Source organism: Phacochoerus africanus, chromosome 4 (genome assembly GCF_016906955.1).
Source record: "Phacochoerus africanus isolate WHEZ1 chromosome 4, ROS_Pafr_v1, whole genome shotgun sequence".
In the NCBI taxonomy this organism is placed as follows: Eukaryota; Metazoa; Chordata; class Mammalia; order Artiodactyla; family Suidae; genus Phacochoerus; species Phacochoerus africanus.
Genome location: NC_062547.1, coordinates 88753478 through 88769633, shown reverse-complemented (window position 1 = coordinate 88769633; position 16156 = coordinate 88753478). Strand labels below are relative to the sequence as shown.

Here is a 16156-nt window from a genome sequence, read left to right as displayed (position 1 = left end):
ATGGTTTCTGGGTAGCCTGGAGGACAACCCAAGTCATCCTTGAGTCATCAGGCCGGCTTCCTTTCCCATAAAGCTGTAGGGTGTCCGAGGGGACCCCCCCCCCCACTGTGTAGTTGAACTTGTACCTCATCCACGTCAGAACAGGTGACCCCATTTCCTGTGTAGCCCTCGGGGCAGGGCCCACACTGAAAGCCGTCTCTGGTGTCAGTGCATCGGACGCCACGGAAGCACGGGTTGGAGTCACACCGGCGCACGGGGGGTGTCGGGGAGGCTGGGGGTGCGGGGGCCACCAGGGTGTTTGGGGTTGGAGACTGAAAGCTGAGAGGACCTAGAGAAAAACCACCATCCATAGGCTTAGTCATCGCCAAGAAAACAGAGCTGATACAGAAGGAAGTTTAGTTTCCTGATGAACATTTTCCCCCTTCCCTCCATCTCTGTGCCAAACCTCCAAAACCACAGCCAGCGGAGGCTCACCCACCCAGGCCCTTCATCAGCCGGCCTCTGCTTGTCCAGCTCTGAATGTGCCAGTTACTAGAAAAGCACTTACCGCAAGCCTGGCATTCAGCTATGGTGTTTCGCAAAAATGATGTTTCCTTGACCTTTAGAAATGGGAAGGGAAAAAAAAAGGATGGAAATGGAATACCTGATGCAAAATCCAAGGGTGAAAGAATCCGTGTATAGCAAACTAAATAGTCCTTAAAGGAGCATGCAAGGAGCCCCTTGGGGCTCCCTCTCCATCAGGAGCCCTGGTGTTTATCACAGGCTGGTCCCCATTTTTAGCATCCTTCTGGCAGAGCTCCAGGGTGGAGGCTGCATAGGGCCACCTGAGGTCTGGCTTCAGATCCCCCTCCCTACCTCTGCAGACCTGCAGCAATGCTATCTCGAACAAAAAGCTTCTCTAAGACTTAGGGCCCATCTGATGGAATGTCCTGCATGTTACCTGTTGTCTCAGAAGATCCTTCACCTCTCCCAGCAGCTGGTTTAGTTGTGACATTTGCCCCAAGAACTGCCGATTAAAGTCTCCTGCAGGAATGGCAGAAGGTCAGGAGCACTGAGCCAGTGACAGCCTCTTCTACTGCGACTCAAAAACAAATGATTTCCCAGAGAATTATCATGACCCAAAGCCTAGAGGAGAGGACTGTAACTTGGGGTAATCCATCTAATTTAGGTAATTCATCGAATTCACCTAAAAAAATCAAGATAAGGATGCCACGACTAGTTAGTCCAAACTCATGCGAGTCATACAAATAAAAGTGCAATGAAAATATCTCTTGCCCTGGACTTTGGCATAAGAGCCTGATTTCTGTCGGTACATCCTATAGGACTGCTCTGCTGACAGTCCACCTTTTGGGATGGGGACCCAGCCCATCGGGAGGCCTGGGAGTTTGTCTGGGTTGATGGAGGTGTGCAAACATCTCAGAGCCCACACCTGTGTTCGTGGCAGCCAGTGGCTCACTCTGCTGCAGGAAGCAGTCTTGCAGGCTGGCCGCCTGGAACAGTGAGCCTCTCACCACCAGCTTCAGCTCTTCCAAGGAGTCCTGGAAGAAATCAGATTCATACCACACATTGCTGACGCCGTTCGACAGCCAGGGAGCTAGCAGACTTGCACATTTTTCAAAGCAGAGTAGGCCTGAATATGTGGATCCTGAGACCTGACATAATTCTGTGGGTCTGCATTTTTCCTGACGCCTCCCAGCCCTATCCTTTTGACAGATGCAAATATGGAAGGAGCCAGAAGCCTAGGAAAGTGCTGGCATCCAGTGTGGCCTGAGAGTTGTCCTTCATGGTAAACAAGTTATTTTGTAACAGGAACCTCATAAGAATTATTTGTTTATGGAGTTTTGACTGTAATGATTAAGACACTGATCCCACTTCTAAATACTATTGTTTTTAGGATGTCCTGGCTCCAGATTTTGGCAAAGTCTCTGGTTTCTTTGGGCTACAAGAATGAATAAATAGTATATATTAAAAAAAAAATTTTTTTTTGGCCATGCCCACAGTATGCAGAAGTTCCTAGGCCAGGGGTCAGGCCCATGTCATAGCAGTGACCTGAACCAGCAGGGACAACACTGGATCCCTAATCTGCTAGGCTCTCAGGGAACTCCCAATAAACAGCACTCTATGATGTATATTTTCACATCACCAGTTGGTATCAATCATTCATTACTGGTCATGGAGTCAATTCCCTCACCCCTTTACTTTGTAGCTTTTCTCCATACTCACTCTCTTATACACATGACAGAAAACGTTTGACTGCCATCCTAAAGCCCCATCCTTGTTTTAGAAGTGAGTATCCTAAGGATTTTCTGAGAGTTTCTGCTTTTTAGTTTAGTTGTTAAGATGTATGCGACACACACTACATAGAAGAGGTCATGTTGGAATCAGATCATAAGCTCTACGGAGGCAGGGCCATGACCCTTTTACTCACTACAGGATCTCTAGTGCTTAAAATGTGCCTATTGAGTGACTGACTGACTGAGAAGGTGAATATGAAGAGAGAGCACTGTGGTCCTTGTGGATAGTCAAAGGAGGTAGAACTTTTGAAAAAAAATGCCACGGAGTTTCCTTGTGGTACAGTAGGTTAAGGATCTGGTGTTGTCACTGCTCTTGCATGGGTTCCATCCCTGGTCCAGGAATTTCTGCATGCCACAGTCACGGCCAAAAAAAAAAAAAAAAAAAGAAAAGAAAGAAAAAAGTGCCAAAAAATTCCATCCTTTTCTGATGACTGTGTCATGGCTGACTCCTGGCTTTTAGAAACTGACTTATTTGGTGGTGGATACTAATTTGAGAAATGGTCAGTGACACAATTTCTGACTGTTATTCTGATTATTTGGGCTACTGTGGGGATTCAGAAGGAAAGCTCAGCATATCTCTCTACTAATTTTTTTTTCTCTATATAAATCTATATATAAATCAATACTAAATATACATATCACTCTTTCTCCCTCTCTCCAAACTCAGATTTGGACTTTCTTCAAATTTCTGCATGAAAATGCTTCCTATTTTTCAAATACAAATTCTAGCATCAGATACTTTGTTTTTATAGTATTATCTAAAACTTCTTGGCATTCTCAGTTATAATGGAAATTACTATTTACATCCTACTTTGTGCAAAGGGCTTAGAACAACTTATTAAAAAGCACATGAAATTCAGTGAAAGCATACATACTAAAATAATGAAACAGAGATGGAACCTGATGATCAAGATAAAGAAGATAATAACAATGATAAACTGATTTATCAATTTATGATAGATTGATTTAATGGGCCACAAGTGATGAAAATAGTTACTGATAATGGCACTGACTTTCCTATCAGATGAAACTGAGGAACTATGACCAGTTATAGTAATAACTGATAGAAAAGACAAAGAATACTGGTTATTTACAGGAAACAAAGAATTTCCTATCACAAAATTCTAAAAGAAATACATGTAGCAATTTCTACCATAGGTACAATATTATGATTTAAAACAAACAAACAAACAAACTGCCATCAATGCGTCACACAGTGGAAGACAAAGGTGATGCGATTTTTAAGGCCTCAAAGAACTTCCTTGACAACAGGTCCTTTTGGTAAGGGATATTCTAGTAAGACCTGTGAAAAATGTTGTTCCTGGTGCTTGGCAATTTCCAGTCATTCTTTTTTACTTTTGCTAAAAAAAACCCCCAATAAATAATAATGTTATAGAAAGATTAAAAATAGATCACCCTATGACCCTAAGACAGTTAAAAATTTTTTGCTATTCCTTTCCTACTTTACAATTATATTCCCAAAGTCTCCACTCATCATCTAAAGAAACAGCTCGCAATTGTGACTTCATGTAAGACTCAGTATCTTTTAAAATAGGGATGCCTAGGTACCACCCTGATAAATTGATCTAATTTGTCTTGAGGGTGTGCCCTCTTAACAGTTGGTTTTTCAGTTCTACAAGGGATTCTCACATGAAGCCCGAATCAGCCCACTCTTGACCTCAGCCCACTCTTCTGTGTTTCCTGAGCCTCAGGGACCCATCTTTCCATGTCAGAGAATGGTTTGTAGGGTCCCACCTGGGCCTTCCTCTGGAAAGTCCTCAATTCAACAGACCCGGGACTCTGGGAGAGGCCAGCAAAGGCCCTGGGGAGATTGTGAATGGAATCCACTTGGGTGCAGTCCAGGTAGAGCTCCACGGAGCCGGACCCTCGGTGCAGGTTGGTCAGTCTCAGGAGCAGCCTGTGCCGCCTGCCGTCAGCCAGCTGCAGGTTGTTGAAAACCACCAAGTGAATCTTCCCATCATTCTTCAGATAGCGGAGGACGGCTGGAAGCAAACACAGATTGGTCAGTGAGGAGTTCAGGGGAACGGGGATGATTCTGTGCTGAATAGCCTCCAGGTGACAAGGACAAGGCTGGGTCGTCAGAAAGATGCAAGCCAGTCAGAAGCAGAAATGCTCAACGTCTTGCGTGCCAGGCATAGTTCTAGGCACTGGGCACCCACTCAGTGGCTGAGGATGTTTTGTGCTCATGAAGAAACAGATAACCAGGAGTTCCCATCGTGGCGCAATGGAAACAAATCTGACCAGGAACTGTAAGGTTGCAGGTTTGATCCCTGGCCTCGCTCAGTGGGTTAAGGATCTGGCGTTGCCATGAGCTGTGCTGTAGGTCAGAGATGAGGCTCGGATCGCATGTTGCTATGGCTCTGGCGCAGGCAGGCAGCTACAGCTCCAATAAGAACCCTAGCCTGGGAACCTCCATATGCTATTGGTGCAGCCCTGGAAAGACAAAACAAAAACAAACAGAGAATGAGCAGCAAATATGAAAATATCATGTACTTTCAGACAGTGGTAAATACACTATGCAGGCGGAAACCATCAAAGATCAATTCACATCCAAGTAAGCTCCTGAGGGCACCAATGTATTAATTCACTACATATTTACTAAGCACTACTACAGGGCTGGGTGCTACCCTTGGTTGCTTTAAATGCTTCATTTCTACTCATTGCAACCCTATGAAACTGGAATGATGACAGGTGAGGAAAGTGAAACTCAGAGAAGTGAAGGGACTTGCTCAAGGACAGACTGAGCGACAGGACTAGACTCCAAAAGTCAGTGCGGTTTAGGCCACGACTAAAAGAATGCTAGGCATGGACAGGCCTTTGCAAGCATATGTTGAATGGAGTGTAATCTGTCATGTTGTCCCTCGGCAACCTCGCCTCAAATTTGAACAATGCTCAGTTAGAAAACTGAGGGCATAAAAGGTTGCAAAAAAAAGGGGGACTTTGTGGGACGTCCACCACAAAGTGGTAGAGTGAAAAAATGGTTATAAGTCAGTGAAATTTCCATTCTGTAAAATATATGGATTTATGTACATATACGTATATACACATATGACAAAACTGGAAGGAAACATGTCGACATTAATACAGTCATGGCTGGGTGCTTGGATGATGTGTGTTTTTTTTTTCTTCGTTTTCAGTGATTTTTCTAAAAGAAATACGTATTACTTATATAATGATTAAAAAAAGTAAAAAAGAAAGGAATTCCACACATAAATCCAGACTGTGCTGCAGTCAGCTTGTATGATTCATGGCAAGTATCTTGGAACATCTTTCCTCAGGTACCTTTTCTGTAAAGTTGAAGTGCCAACTGGGTGCTGCCGCCATGGAGTAGTCAGCCAGGAGGACCTGTTTATATTGCAGTATGGCCAAAGAAAATAATCTCTACAATGAAAATTTCAGAATCTATTTGAAGACTTTCTCCAAATACATTAGACTTTCTAGGTTAATTTCCCCACCCTTCTAAAATCTGATTAGATTTGCTTTTCCATTTGACCATGGCTAGAGAGGGCCAATTGGCTTCAGGTTCTGTGGTAAAGAGAGATGCCAAGAGCCATCAGGAGACCTTCTCTTATGCTCATGTGGTCACCACCAATTGCTGAGAGAAAAGAATTGGTAAGACCTGGCAAGACAGGCTGGCTAGAAGGCCTTGCCATGACTGTAGAACAACATGACATTTCCTGAAGTAAAGTACTGGTGAGACTTAAATAAAATGTGGTATGAGGAGAAAAAAAGATGTGAGTAGAAATTCTTGAGCTCTTTTAAATATGGGATACAACAGAATTTTTACCTCTTTAATGTTGTTGAGAATTTATAATAGCAGCAGCATGGCTGGAAATTGGAGACACAAGGCACACAAGAGGAGGAAAACTGAGCCCAAGTACATGCACTATTTGATATTGTAAAAATGTCAATTTCTTTACTATTTTGAACAGCTTTGCAAATCCATGGTATTTTTACGGGCCAGTAAAAATACCACTTGGACCACCAGACTTCACTCAGGTCATAGACATATATACTCAGGATCTCTTTATTTTCATTATGGCCACAACCTCTGCTCCTCACAGTAACAGTTTAAGAGGATACACATAGTAGCTTAAAACAATACCCTTGGTTTTTCTCCCCTGGGATTTCTGTGGAATTTAAAGGAAATGTACTTTCATGGACCTCCTGCCTGCTTTTAGCAGGCCTTCCAGGGCCTGTGGGCCATGATTAGTTTTCCTAACTGAATCACTAAGTTTAATTTTATAAATAGTACCTAGTGGAGTACTTTATGCATAACAGGTGCACACTAAATGTTGTGAATATGAACTTTCAATGAATAATTAAATGACTGCATTGAAAGCTTCTCGCATATAAATGAAAAAGTTTAGAGAGTGGCAATTTAACATCTCGTGCAGGCAGCAAAACCCACTATTGTGTTCATGCTGTCATTTAAGGGCATTCTTTACCTTTGCCTTGCTTTGTATTGCAGTGCCACACTGAAATGATAAATTCCTTGCACTCCTAGATCTTGTGACAATAGCAAAAGAAAAAAAAAAAGGAAAAGAAGAATGATGGAAACTTCCATCTTCACAACATCTGTTAGCAGAAAAATTATCAAGTGCTTTGACACTGACCATTCTTCATACTTGATCCAATTATTCTCCTTTTGCTCATGGCTTTCATTTTTCTTTCTTCTTTTTTTATTGCAAATTCCTTACTTCAGTGCTTCTATACTTACTTTATTTTCAAAGCAGTAAGACTACTCTAGAGGGGAGAGAGGCACCTGCTCAGAAAACATTTTCACTTCAGTCACACTGAGTCTGGAAACAGCCTCAAGCTCTGCCCCCCCCCCCGGAACCTGCAGCCTGGGGGAGTCCCTGACCATCGCCAAAGCAGCGCTGTCTGTGGGGAGAAGAGAGGCCTGGCTCCCTTCCTCTCTCCTTTCCCCCTGTCCCAGTGCTTGCTTTGTGCAATCTTAGCCCAACACACACACACACACACACACACAGCCAGAGCAGAAGGAAGCAAAACACAGAGGGGTAAATACTAGTGAACCGGTGGGACCACTACTTCTGCCTCCAGGAGGCACAAGCCAGGCCCAGAAGCTGGAGAATCTGCCAGAAGTGGTTCTCCCTTGGGTCCACTGCACCTCTGCCCTCAACACCTGGGGAGCACCTCACTCAGGAACACAGAAAACACGTCTGTTTATTCGGCAGAGCCATGTTCAGTTCTCTTGCTTGCTTCTCTCTGAAACGAGTTTGCTTGGGCCTTGGTTCTCTGGCAGAGCCGGTACCAAGAACTTGTCTGATTAGGACTGAAGGCTGCGGGTCTTTCAACAGCCTTTCTGTCTCTACTCTGTTCCATCTCTGGGTTTCTCTGCCAGGTTCCTGAAGCACCTTCCTGCTGAGGGTCTTTCTGTGTTGTTTTTTTTCTGGACTGACAGCTGGAGCTTCTTATAGGATTGCTCTGACCCAATTACCGCCTTCTCAATGCAACAGATGTGCCAATGACATCCTTGGCCAGCTCCCTCAGAGTTCCTAAATCACGTCTAAACTCCTTATCCCACGACTGGTCCAACTTTTCCACCACCGGCCATACTGCTGATGAGCAGTCAGCTGAACAACCTGTTCTAACAACCCGTTTTCAACCCTCTTAGCGTTTTGCAGCTTCCCTCATCCTTTTCTTTCTGTGGTGGAATGTGCTTTCTCCATCACTCTCCTTCCTGCTCTGTCATTGCTACAAATCTGAAGCCAAGAGCCAGGTCAAGGCTGGACGTACCTGCCTCATTCACATTCCCCAGCACTTTCTCAGAGCTTTGCGAGGAGGTGTAGTTCTCCAGGACTCAGATTCCACTCATGGCTCAAATATTTCATCTCTATGTGATCCTGGGCCTGGAGGTGTCCTTTCTTTTTCTTTTTTTTTTTTTTTTCTATTTTTGGCTGCCCTGCGGCATATGGAGTTCCCGGGCCAGGGATCAGATCTGAGCCACAGTTGTGACCTACGCTCCAGCTGTGACAATGCTGAATCCTTTAACCCACTGAGCTGGCCAGTGATCAAACCTGTGTCCTGGAGCTGCAGAGACGCCACTGATCCCACTGCACCACAGCAGGAACTCCTTATCTCTTCGTTTCTTAAATTATTGAATGGAGTTAAGAAATGCCTCCCTTCCTACTTTGTTTTGCTTTCAGTGGTGGTCAAACAAGAAAATGCAAAACTATTAGCTGCTATGCAGATGTAAGTACTAGTATATTTAGTTCTTATCTTCTCTACAGGAGCATAAACTCCTAGGACCAGAAGTCTGTTTCTTACTAATTTTCCCATACACTATAGCATCTGAAAGCATCAGTACAAATATATGTTGAATGAAATACAGATAAAATAGAGTATTCACATGTCTCCTCTGATTTGTTTTAATCCAGTCTTCTAAAAAATTGGGGAGCAGTTTCTATTGGTTTATTTATATAAATCCTTTCCTTCTAAACTTACCTTCTTTGTGTACTTGAGAATTTGGGGCCTGATTTTATGGCTGCATTTCTGTGCCTGGGTAGCAGGCTGACACAGGAACCATGTAGCCTCACGTGATTTAATGCCATCTCAGTGGCTGGCAGGAGATGAAGCAAACCCAAGCAGCGAAGAGTTGAAATATTACTATCTTGGGAAAGAATTTTCAAAAGGTGCTTTCTGAAAAATGGACGTGGTAGTCAAAAACATTACGATGTGTCGAATGTCAAAGCTATGAAGCAGAGTGCCAGCTTTAAAGAAGTGGAAATGGATAATATTTTGTCTGTTTGGGCAAAGGAGTTCAGAGTGACTCGGGCTGTAGGCAGCAAACTCGGCAAGGTAGTCTGGGGCTTTCTGCTTTGCTTGGCAAATGACTTTGCTCTTTGGCACTTTTAAATATATGATGAAAGCCCTTGCTGTCAACCTTTCCTCTTCTTTTTAAATAATTGTACATTAAAAAAAGCCTTCTTGCCATTAATGTCTCTTGTGATGGATATTCTTGTCTGCCTCTCCTCATTTATCTTTATGCCCTATACACTGCATCTTTGTACCTTCAGTGCTTTGGAAATACATACAAAAGGTAAATCAGCAAATTGCTTTTCCCGAAAGTACTCTGGGTGACTCCTGGGCGTGAAAAATGTAGGCTGTATGTTCCAAAATTTTCTTATAGGCGTTTAAACCAATGTCAAGTTTACAGAAAACACAAAACACACACATACACAGCAAAAAACCAAAAAACAAACCAAACAACCAAACAAAAACCCATCCAGTGAAAGAAAGCCCAGCAATTATATTGAACATGTACAAAGGGCTTTATATTTTAGTAAATCATGAGGCATCATTTTACAGAGCTATCTGGTAGGTACAGAGCTGTACATATGCCCAGAATCCCAAGGTCATGTGATAGGAGAGTTGCAAAGCAATTTTTTTTTTCTTTGCTATTTCTTGGGCTGCTCCCGCGGCATATGGAGGTTCCCAGGCTAGGGGTCGAATCGGAGCTGTAGCCACCGGCCTACGCCAGAGGCACAGCAACGCGGGATCCGAGCCGTGTCTGCAACCTGCACCATAGCCCACGGCAACACCGGATCGTTAACCCACTGAGCAAGGTCAGGGACTGAACCCGCAACCTCATGGTTCCTAGTCGGATTCGTTAACCACTGCGCCACGACGGGAACTCCTGCAAAGCAATTTCTTAAATGCCCATGGAACGCTCTCTAGCCTCAGTAGAGCCACAGAATATTAGCATTATAAGTCATCCAGCTTAATATCGCACTTCACAAATCCTTTCAATAAAAGTGCAGCCTCTACCAGCACATTTCCAGTAACAAAGAACTCATTACTTTGCAGAAAAACCCATTTCACTTTTGGATTGCTCCTCCAGATTTTCCTAATTCAGAGCCAATCTCCGTTTCCTCTGACTTCCACCAGTGTGTCCTAATTTCACTCTTCAGAACTATAGACAGATTTACTCTTATCCTCAATCTAAATGATATTCTTCAAATATTTTAAGGCAACTTTCATCTTTCTCATGTCTTCTGTCTGGTTCCTTTATTTCTCGAGTCCCTTTAACTTGTGACTTGTGATGTGGTTTAAAAAATAAAAAAAGAAAAAGAGAGAGACCCAGGGGGTACTGGTTTGTTGATTTTCCTTAAGATACTCTCTGACTTGACAGTGTCCCTGTGAAACATGTCCACAACCAGACACAGGATTCTAGATGCAGCTGGACAATGAGGAGTGAAGTGGGACTATTAGCTCCCTTAATCTGGCCACATGTATGTACTAATGAAGCTTAAAATTGAAAACGCTTCTTAAAAAGGTGCATCACCGTATCTGTTCATTCATTCATTCAGGAAGTGTTTTTTGAGCAACTACGAAGCGCCAGGCACCATGCTCAGCACTGGCTGGTTCTTACTGTTGTTGGCTACACTCACTGAGGACAGGTCTCCCACATCCTGTGTGTCTGTGATTTCCTTCCTAGAGGATGGATTTACATTTATTATAGTTAAATTTCATCTGATTGTGCCCTATGGTGTCAGCCTGGTAGGATCTTGTTCATCTTGATAATGGCATCTAACATGTTCAACTCTTTTTTTGTGGCTCTGTGCCAACTGCATACAGAGTAAAGTACTATCGATGTTTTCACCTAAGTCACTGATCCGTGGAAAAGTTCAATGGCCAATATAGAGCCTTGTCAAAAACCACTAGATACTTTGCTACAAGGCAATTCACCAATCCCTAACAGTACCATTTATCTAGCTCATTTAATGCTTTTACAAGTATTATTTTGAAAGATATAATGAGTGACTTCATAAAATTCATAATCTGGCATGACTTTTTCTTTTTCGTCAACCTATTTGCCTTCAGGTAATCCCAGCTTTCTTTTCCAGGCAACCCCAAAATGCATGAATAGTAATACAACCCTCTGAGGGGTTGTCCTGAAGTTCATGAAAATTCTTTCCACTTTCTGCATGCGACCACTTGAAAACTGAGCTTATGCAAGGGTACCTCATAAGAATATTGTGGGAGTTCCCGACGAAACGATTCTGACTAGCATCCATGAGGACACAGGTTCCATCCCGGCCTTGCTCAGTGGGTTAAGGATCTGGCGTTGCCATGAGCTGTGGTGTAGGTCCCAGTCATGGCTGTGGTGTAGGCCAGCAGCTACCGCTCTGATTTGACCCCTAGCCTGGGAACCTCCTTATGACTTTGGTGTGGCCCTAAAAAGACCAAAAAAAAAAAAAAAGAATATTGTTTAAGTTAAAGGGGAAAATGAGTGTTGAGCCTTTAGCACAGCCCTGGTTCACTGTAAGGGCTCCATAAGTAAGTATTATTATTAGTGTTTGAGGCTCCTCATTTTCCCCCTTCATTGCTGGGTTCAGAATTCTCATTTTTAAGCTCCTTGCTCCCTCTCAAGCAGTATCTCTTTAACCTGCAGGCTTCTGAGCAACTACCTGGAACTATGTGACTTTGCCTATCATACATAGGCTGAGGAGTGTGGCTGACTCTCCCCAGTCATTACTTGGGGTTCCTTTCATTTCCACAGTGGCTTGAAAATTAAGGCTAAAGAAGCAGTCTTCTCATACTTTTTCTGAAGCTGAAGCTTTCATTAAGGCAAGCCAAGAATCCACCAAATCATTTTGGGAAGACAGCTGCCTAAATAGTAGAGAGGTGTCTCCATCTCTCACCATCTACCTACCTACCTACCTACCTACCTACCTGCCTATCTACCCAGGAACCTGAAATTTGAGCATCACAATCTAAAAAAAAGCTACTTTGTATAAGTCAGTTCTTACAATCAACCTGGAAGGCAGCTGTTATCACCCCCACTCTAGAGATAGTACACTGAGCCTAAGAGCGATTCAGAGATGTACGCATGGTGACCCAGTTGTTAAGACTTTTAACTGTGACTAAAACTCAGGATACTAACTGGAAAGTTGCCTCTATGCCAGATTCAAGAAAATCATCAACCCTATCATCTATCCAGCTGGGTGGTTTCTGTAGAATGTTTATGTCTACCAAGATTATACCACCTGCATCATGAATAAATTGATATATCATTTATATTAGAAATACTACCTGTATCTCTTTCATATCCTCATGCAGATGGTCTTCAACACTCAAAAATGATTCTGAGCCAGAACTACTATGTGACAGACCCTGTATACTCTAGAACTTCCACAATAGCGTCTCTCTTTTTTAATAAACCAAGCTACTCTATTCGATCACTTCATGAGCCACTTCTATGTACCGGGCACGGTGCCACCTGCTGCAATAGATGCAAAGGTGAGTTAAGGGATGCTCATCCCTGCCTTCAGGGCACTTATAACCTATTGGAGAAAAGACCTGTAAGTGATTCAAGTACACGGCTGCCTAAGAGGAGCACCTTCCGTGGAGGTACACAGTCATATAAGGAAAGGTGTCAGTCACAAGTTTGAGGTGTGTCTTGCATGTGTAGGATTTCAGTATCTGAGGATGGTGCAGGGCTTGTATGTGGGAAGCAGAGGGCAAGAGCCAAAGCACAGAGAAGGAGACACAGCCTGGGGGGGCGGTTTCCAGGGAATGGTAGGTAGTCCATTCAGCTAAAGCACAGGCTGCGTGGATGGTTAGGAAGGATGGATGAATTGGGAAAGACTGGGTGGCAGTCAGATAGTGGAAAGCCCTGAATGCCAAGCAAGGACATTTGCACCACATTTAGTTTGGAATGGGAAGCCACTACAGGTCTCTGGGGTCAGGCATGACTTGATCTAATGATGAGGCAGACATGGTGGGATGACCTGGAGAGGGTGAGAGCAGAAATGCAGGGCTTAGCGGCAAACCCATTCTCTGCTGTCTTCATGAGACACATTTCAGTTTCTTAGAGGGGCTCATCTAAGGCCCAGAGACAACCAAAGCGTGCTCTTTGATGCTATCTGTGCAGTCACCCTCTCTCAAATCACAGCCTTTGATAAAGGGAAAGTTGTGTCCTCTTTCCCTCTCCAGCATTTTAAGTCACTATAGATACACACTGATTACTTCTGTTTCACTGTTTTCCAGGCTGCGCAACAGAAAAGGAGATGAGCCTTGCCTGCTGAATAAGGACTGGGGCTCACCTTCCAGGAAGATGATTCTCCACCTCCTGCAAATCATGGCAGGCTACTTATGATGGCTGTTCTCTTGGTCCTTGCAACCCCGTTTCACCTATCCTCAGGTGAATGGCCTAATCCTTAGGCCAGAATGGCTCCACCTGCTAGTTTATTAAAGGGAAACATCTGCCCTCGTGATGGTGGTTAACCCGAGGGGCTGTGAGCAACGTCCCTCGGCTGCTGGTTTCCCTGGTAACTGATGAGCCAACCTGAGGTCAATTTCTCCTATAAATGGTAGCCTCCTTCTTTCCCAAGTGCCTTGTCTTGCTTTCTATCTGCCATACACAGTGGGGTGTCACTCCAGGACCTTTTGCTGCAGACATGTAAGATCCCCCGTCCAATAAACCATGGATGTCTTGGAGTTCCCGCTGTGGCGCAGTGGAAACGAATCCGGCTAGAAACCATGAGGTGGCAGTTTGATCCCTGGCCTCCCTCAGTGGGTTAAGGATCCAGTGTTGCCACGAGCTGTGGTGCAGGTCACAGATGCAGCTCAGATCCTGAGTTGCTGTGGCTGTGGCGTAGGCCGGCGGCTACAGCTCTGATTGGACCCCTAGCCTAGGAACTTCCATATGCCCTGGGCGCAGCCCTGAGAGACAAAAAAAAAAAAAAAAAAAAAAAAAGCCAAAACAAAACAAAACAAAAAAACCCATGGATGTCTCTGTCACTGTCTCTGAGCTCTTTCTTTGGTCTCGAGGCTGGGCAATAAGATTTGTAGGCCTGAGGGGTGCAGCCCAACCCCACTGCTAAACATCTCAATGGGCAGTCACAGCCAGATGCCACATCTTTTCCTTGGACTCGATGGACTCAACCATATCCCTTTCTTGGTCCAGGCAGAACGGGCTGCTGCTCTTTCCTAGAACTTTCAGATTCCTGAGGGATGGCCCATCTCTGTATTTTTCCTTTTGCACCAGGGAAATTCTCTATGTCAAACTGTTCAAATCTCCCAACTCTCACACTAGTATCAATTCCCCTTTGTTTTCTGAGAATTTTCATTTCTGAATGCTTTTAAGACACCTCTAAAAAAATCTCCCCCCCTCCAAAGTGCTTTTTATCTTTTCTGGCAGGTAGAGAGCTATTCACAATCCTTTTCTCTTGTTTTTTTCTCCCCTAACATGGAGATCAGCTGGTATACACTGCTTACTCACACGACTGGTGATTCTTCAAAGGAAATGCATGAAGAACCCCCCTTCCTATCCATCTATCTAGCATCACCCTGGATGACACAGAGCGAACAGAAAAAAATCAGCTTGGGAGACCTTGCCCCCTTGTTTTCTCACAATGGCCAAACTAGAAATAGAGGGTGAGATTCTGTGAGAGTGAAAGGCTAGAAGCAGAGTTTTTCACTCTACAGAGGGCCTTTTAGCCACTGAGCAGAATGAGCGCAAAGAAAAAGCTTCCAAGGCATTTAAAAAAGAAGGTTTAGTGAAAAGTTACTGTTCCTTAGATGAAGGGCAGTTTTTATAGATCAAACAGAAGAGCTGGGTTGTTGGAAGAGGAGCTATTCCTTCAATAGACGTGAGGCGAAGTGGGGTTCTCTGAATCAAGGCAGTGAGATGGGCGAGATCATGCCCATTGGGACTAAAGGGGGGCAGATAAAGCAGGAAAGGTTGAATCATCTACTGAATCACGAACCACGTCCCCACTCCTTAGGCCAGAGCATTACCTAAAACCTCAGCACCACCCCTGAGCGGCAGAGAGGAACAGACAAAACAAACTTGTGAGGGGTACGGGAAGGGAAAGAGGATATTGTAACTTGACATAAAAGGGATTAAAACCCTCATTCCTTCTGGCTTTTTGATTCTGTCATCTTATGAAAGCTTGGGATTAGGAAGTCCTTTTAGCACCTAACACCTGCAGATGTAAGTGTTCAATCACTTAATATCTGAGAGCGTCTAAAGGTTGAGAAATACCTACTTGGTAAAAGCACAATGAAACAAAGAGAAAATCTAGCCTGAAGGACCAGTCCTCTTTTTTTTTTTTATTTTTATTAAAAGCATGAAGTAGCATGGACACGTATCTGTCACATTCCTCCATAAGCAGGAACAGGTGTTGTCCCCAGGGCATGGGTGGGAAGAGAGGAGATGAAAAAACAGTGATCTTTTTCTTCTGAAGTCATTTGGTAGGACATGTAGGAACTCACTTTGACAGTGAAACATGTGACAGCAGAGGGACCAAACAAAGCACAGACCTGTGTCAACTGGCTCAGAACAGCTAGAAAAGAGAGCTGTTCATTTAATGCAACTGCTGAGGTGGACTGTCTCCATCAAGACCAGGAAGGTGCTTGCAGAGCTAGGAGTTGGGTCTGCTAAGCCATGTGCTCCCAAAGGTGGTGGTTATGGGCTCAACACTTGTGTCCCCCTCTCCCCTCCAATTCAGATATTGAAGTCCCTACTCCTGATGTGATGGTATCAGGAAGTGGGCCTTGAGGACGTGATTAGCTCTAGGTTAGGTCATGAGAGTGGGGTCCCATGATGGCATTAGTGTCCTTATGAGACAGAACTCTCTTCACTGGCACACAATGAAGAAAGGCCACGTGAGGACACATAAGAATGTGCCTGTCAATAAGCCAGGGGCCATGCTCTCACCAGGAACCAAATCTACTGGCACCTTGATCTTGGGCTCAGCAGCCTCCAGGCCTGGGGGGAACAAATGTCTCTTGCTTAAGCCACCCAGTCTATGGCATTTGCTATAGCAGCTTGAGGGGACCCACAGAGTGGCCTAAATTGTCCTGGGTCC

The 16156-nt window shown here is 44.2% G+C and overlaps 1 protein-coding gene across 1 annotated transcript in view; it reads right to left on the bottom strand.

The window, feature by feature from the left end:
* Nucleotides 1–16156, bottom strand: part of THBS4 (thrombospondin 4) — a 50431-nt gene that overhangs the window by 27247 nt on the left and 7028 nt on the right. Inside the window, exons 3-7 of the mRNA XM_047778185.1 lie at nt 4050–4297; nt 1430–1538; nt 941–1023; nt 548–599; nt 126–328 (exon numbers count right to left, since the gene is read on the bottom strand). Coding sequence (XP_047634141.1) covers nt 126–328; nt 548–599; nt 941–1023; nt 1430–1538; nt 4050–4297 — 695 coding nt within the window. The remainder of the gene's footprint in view (nt 1–125; nt 329–547; nt 600–940; nt 1024–1429; nt 1539–4049; nt 4298–16156) is intronic.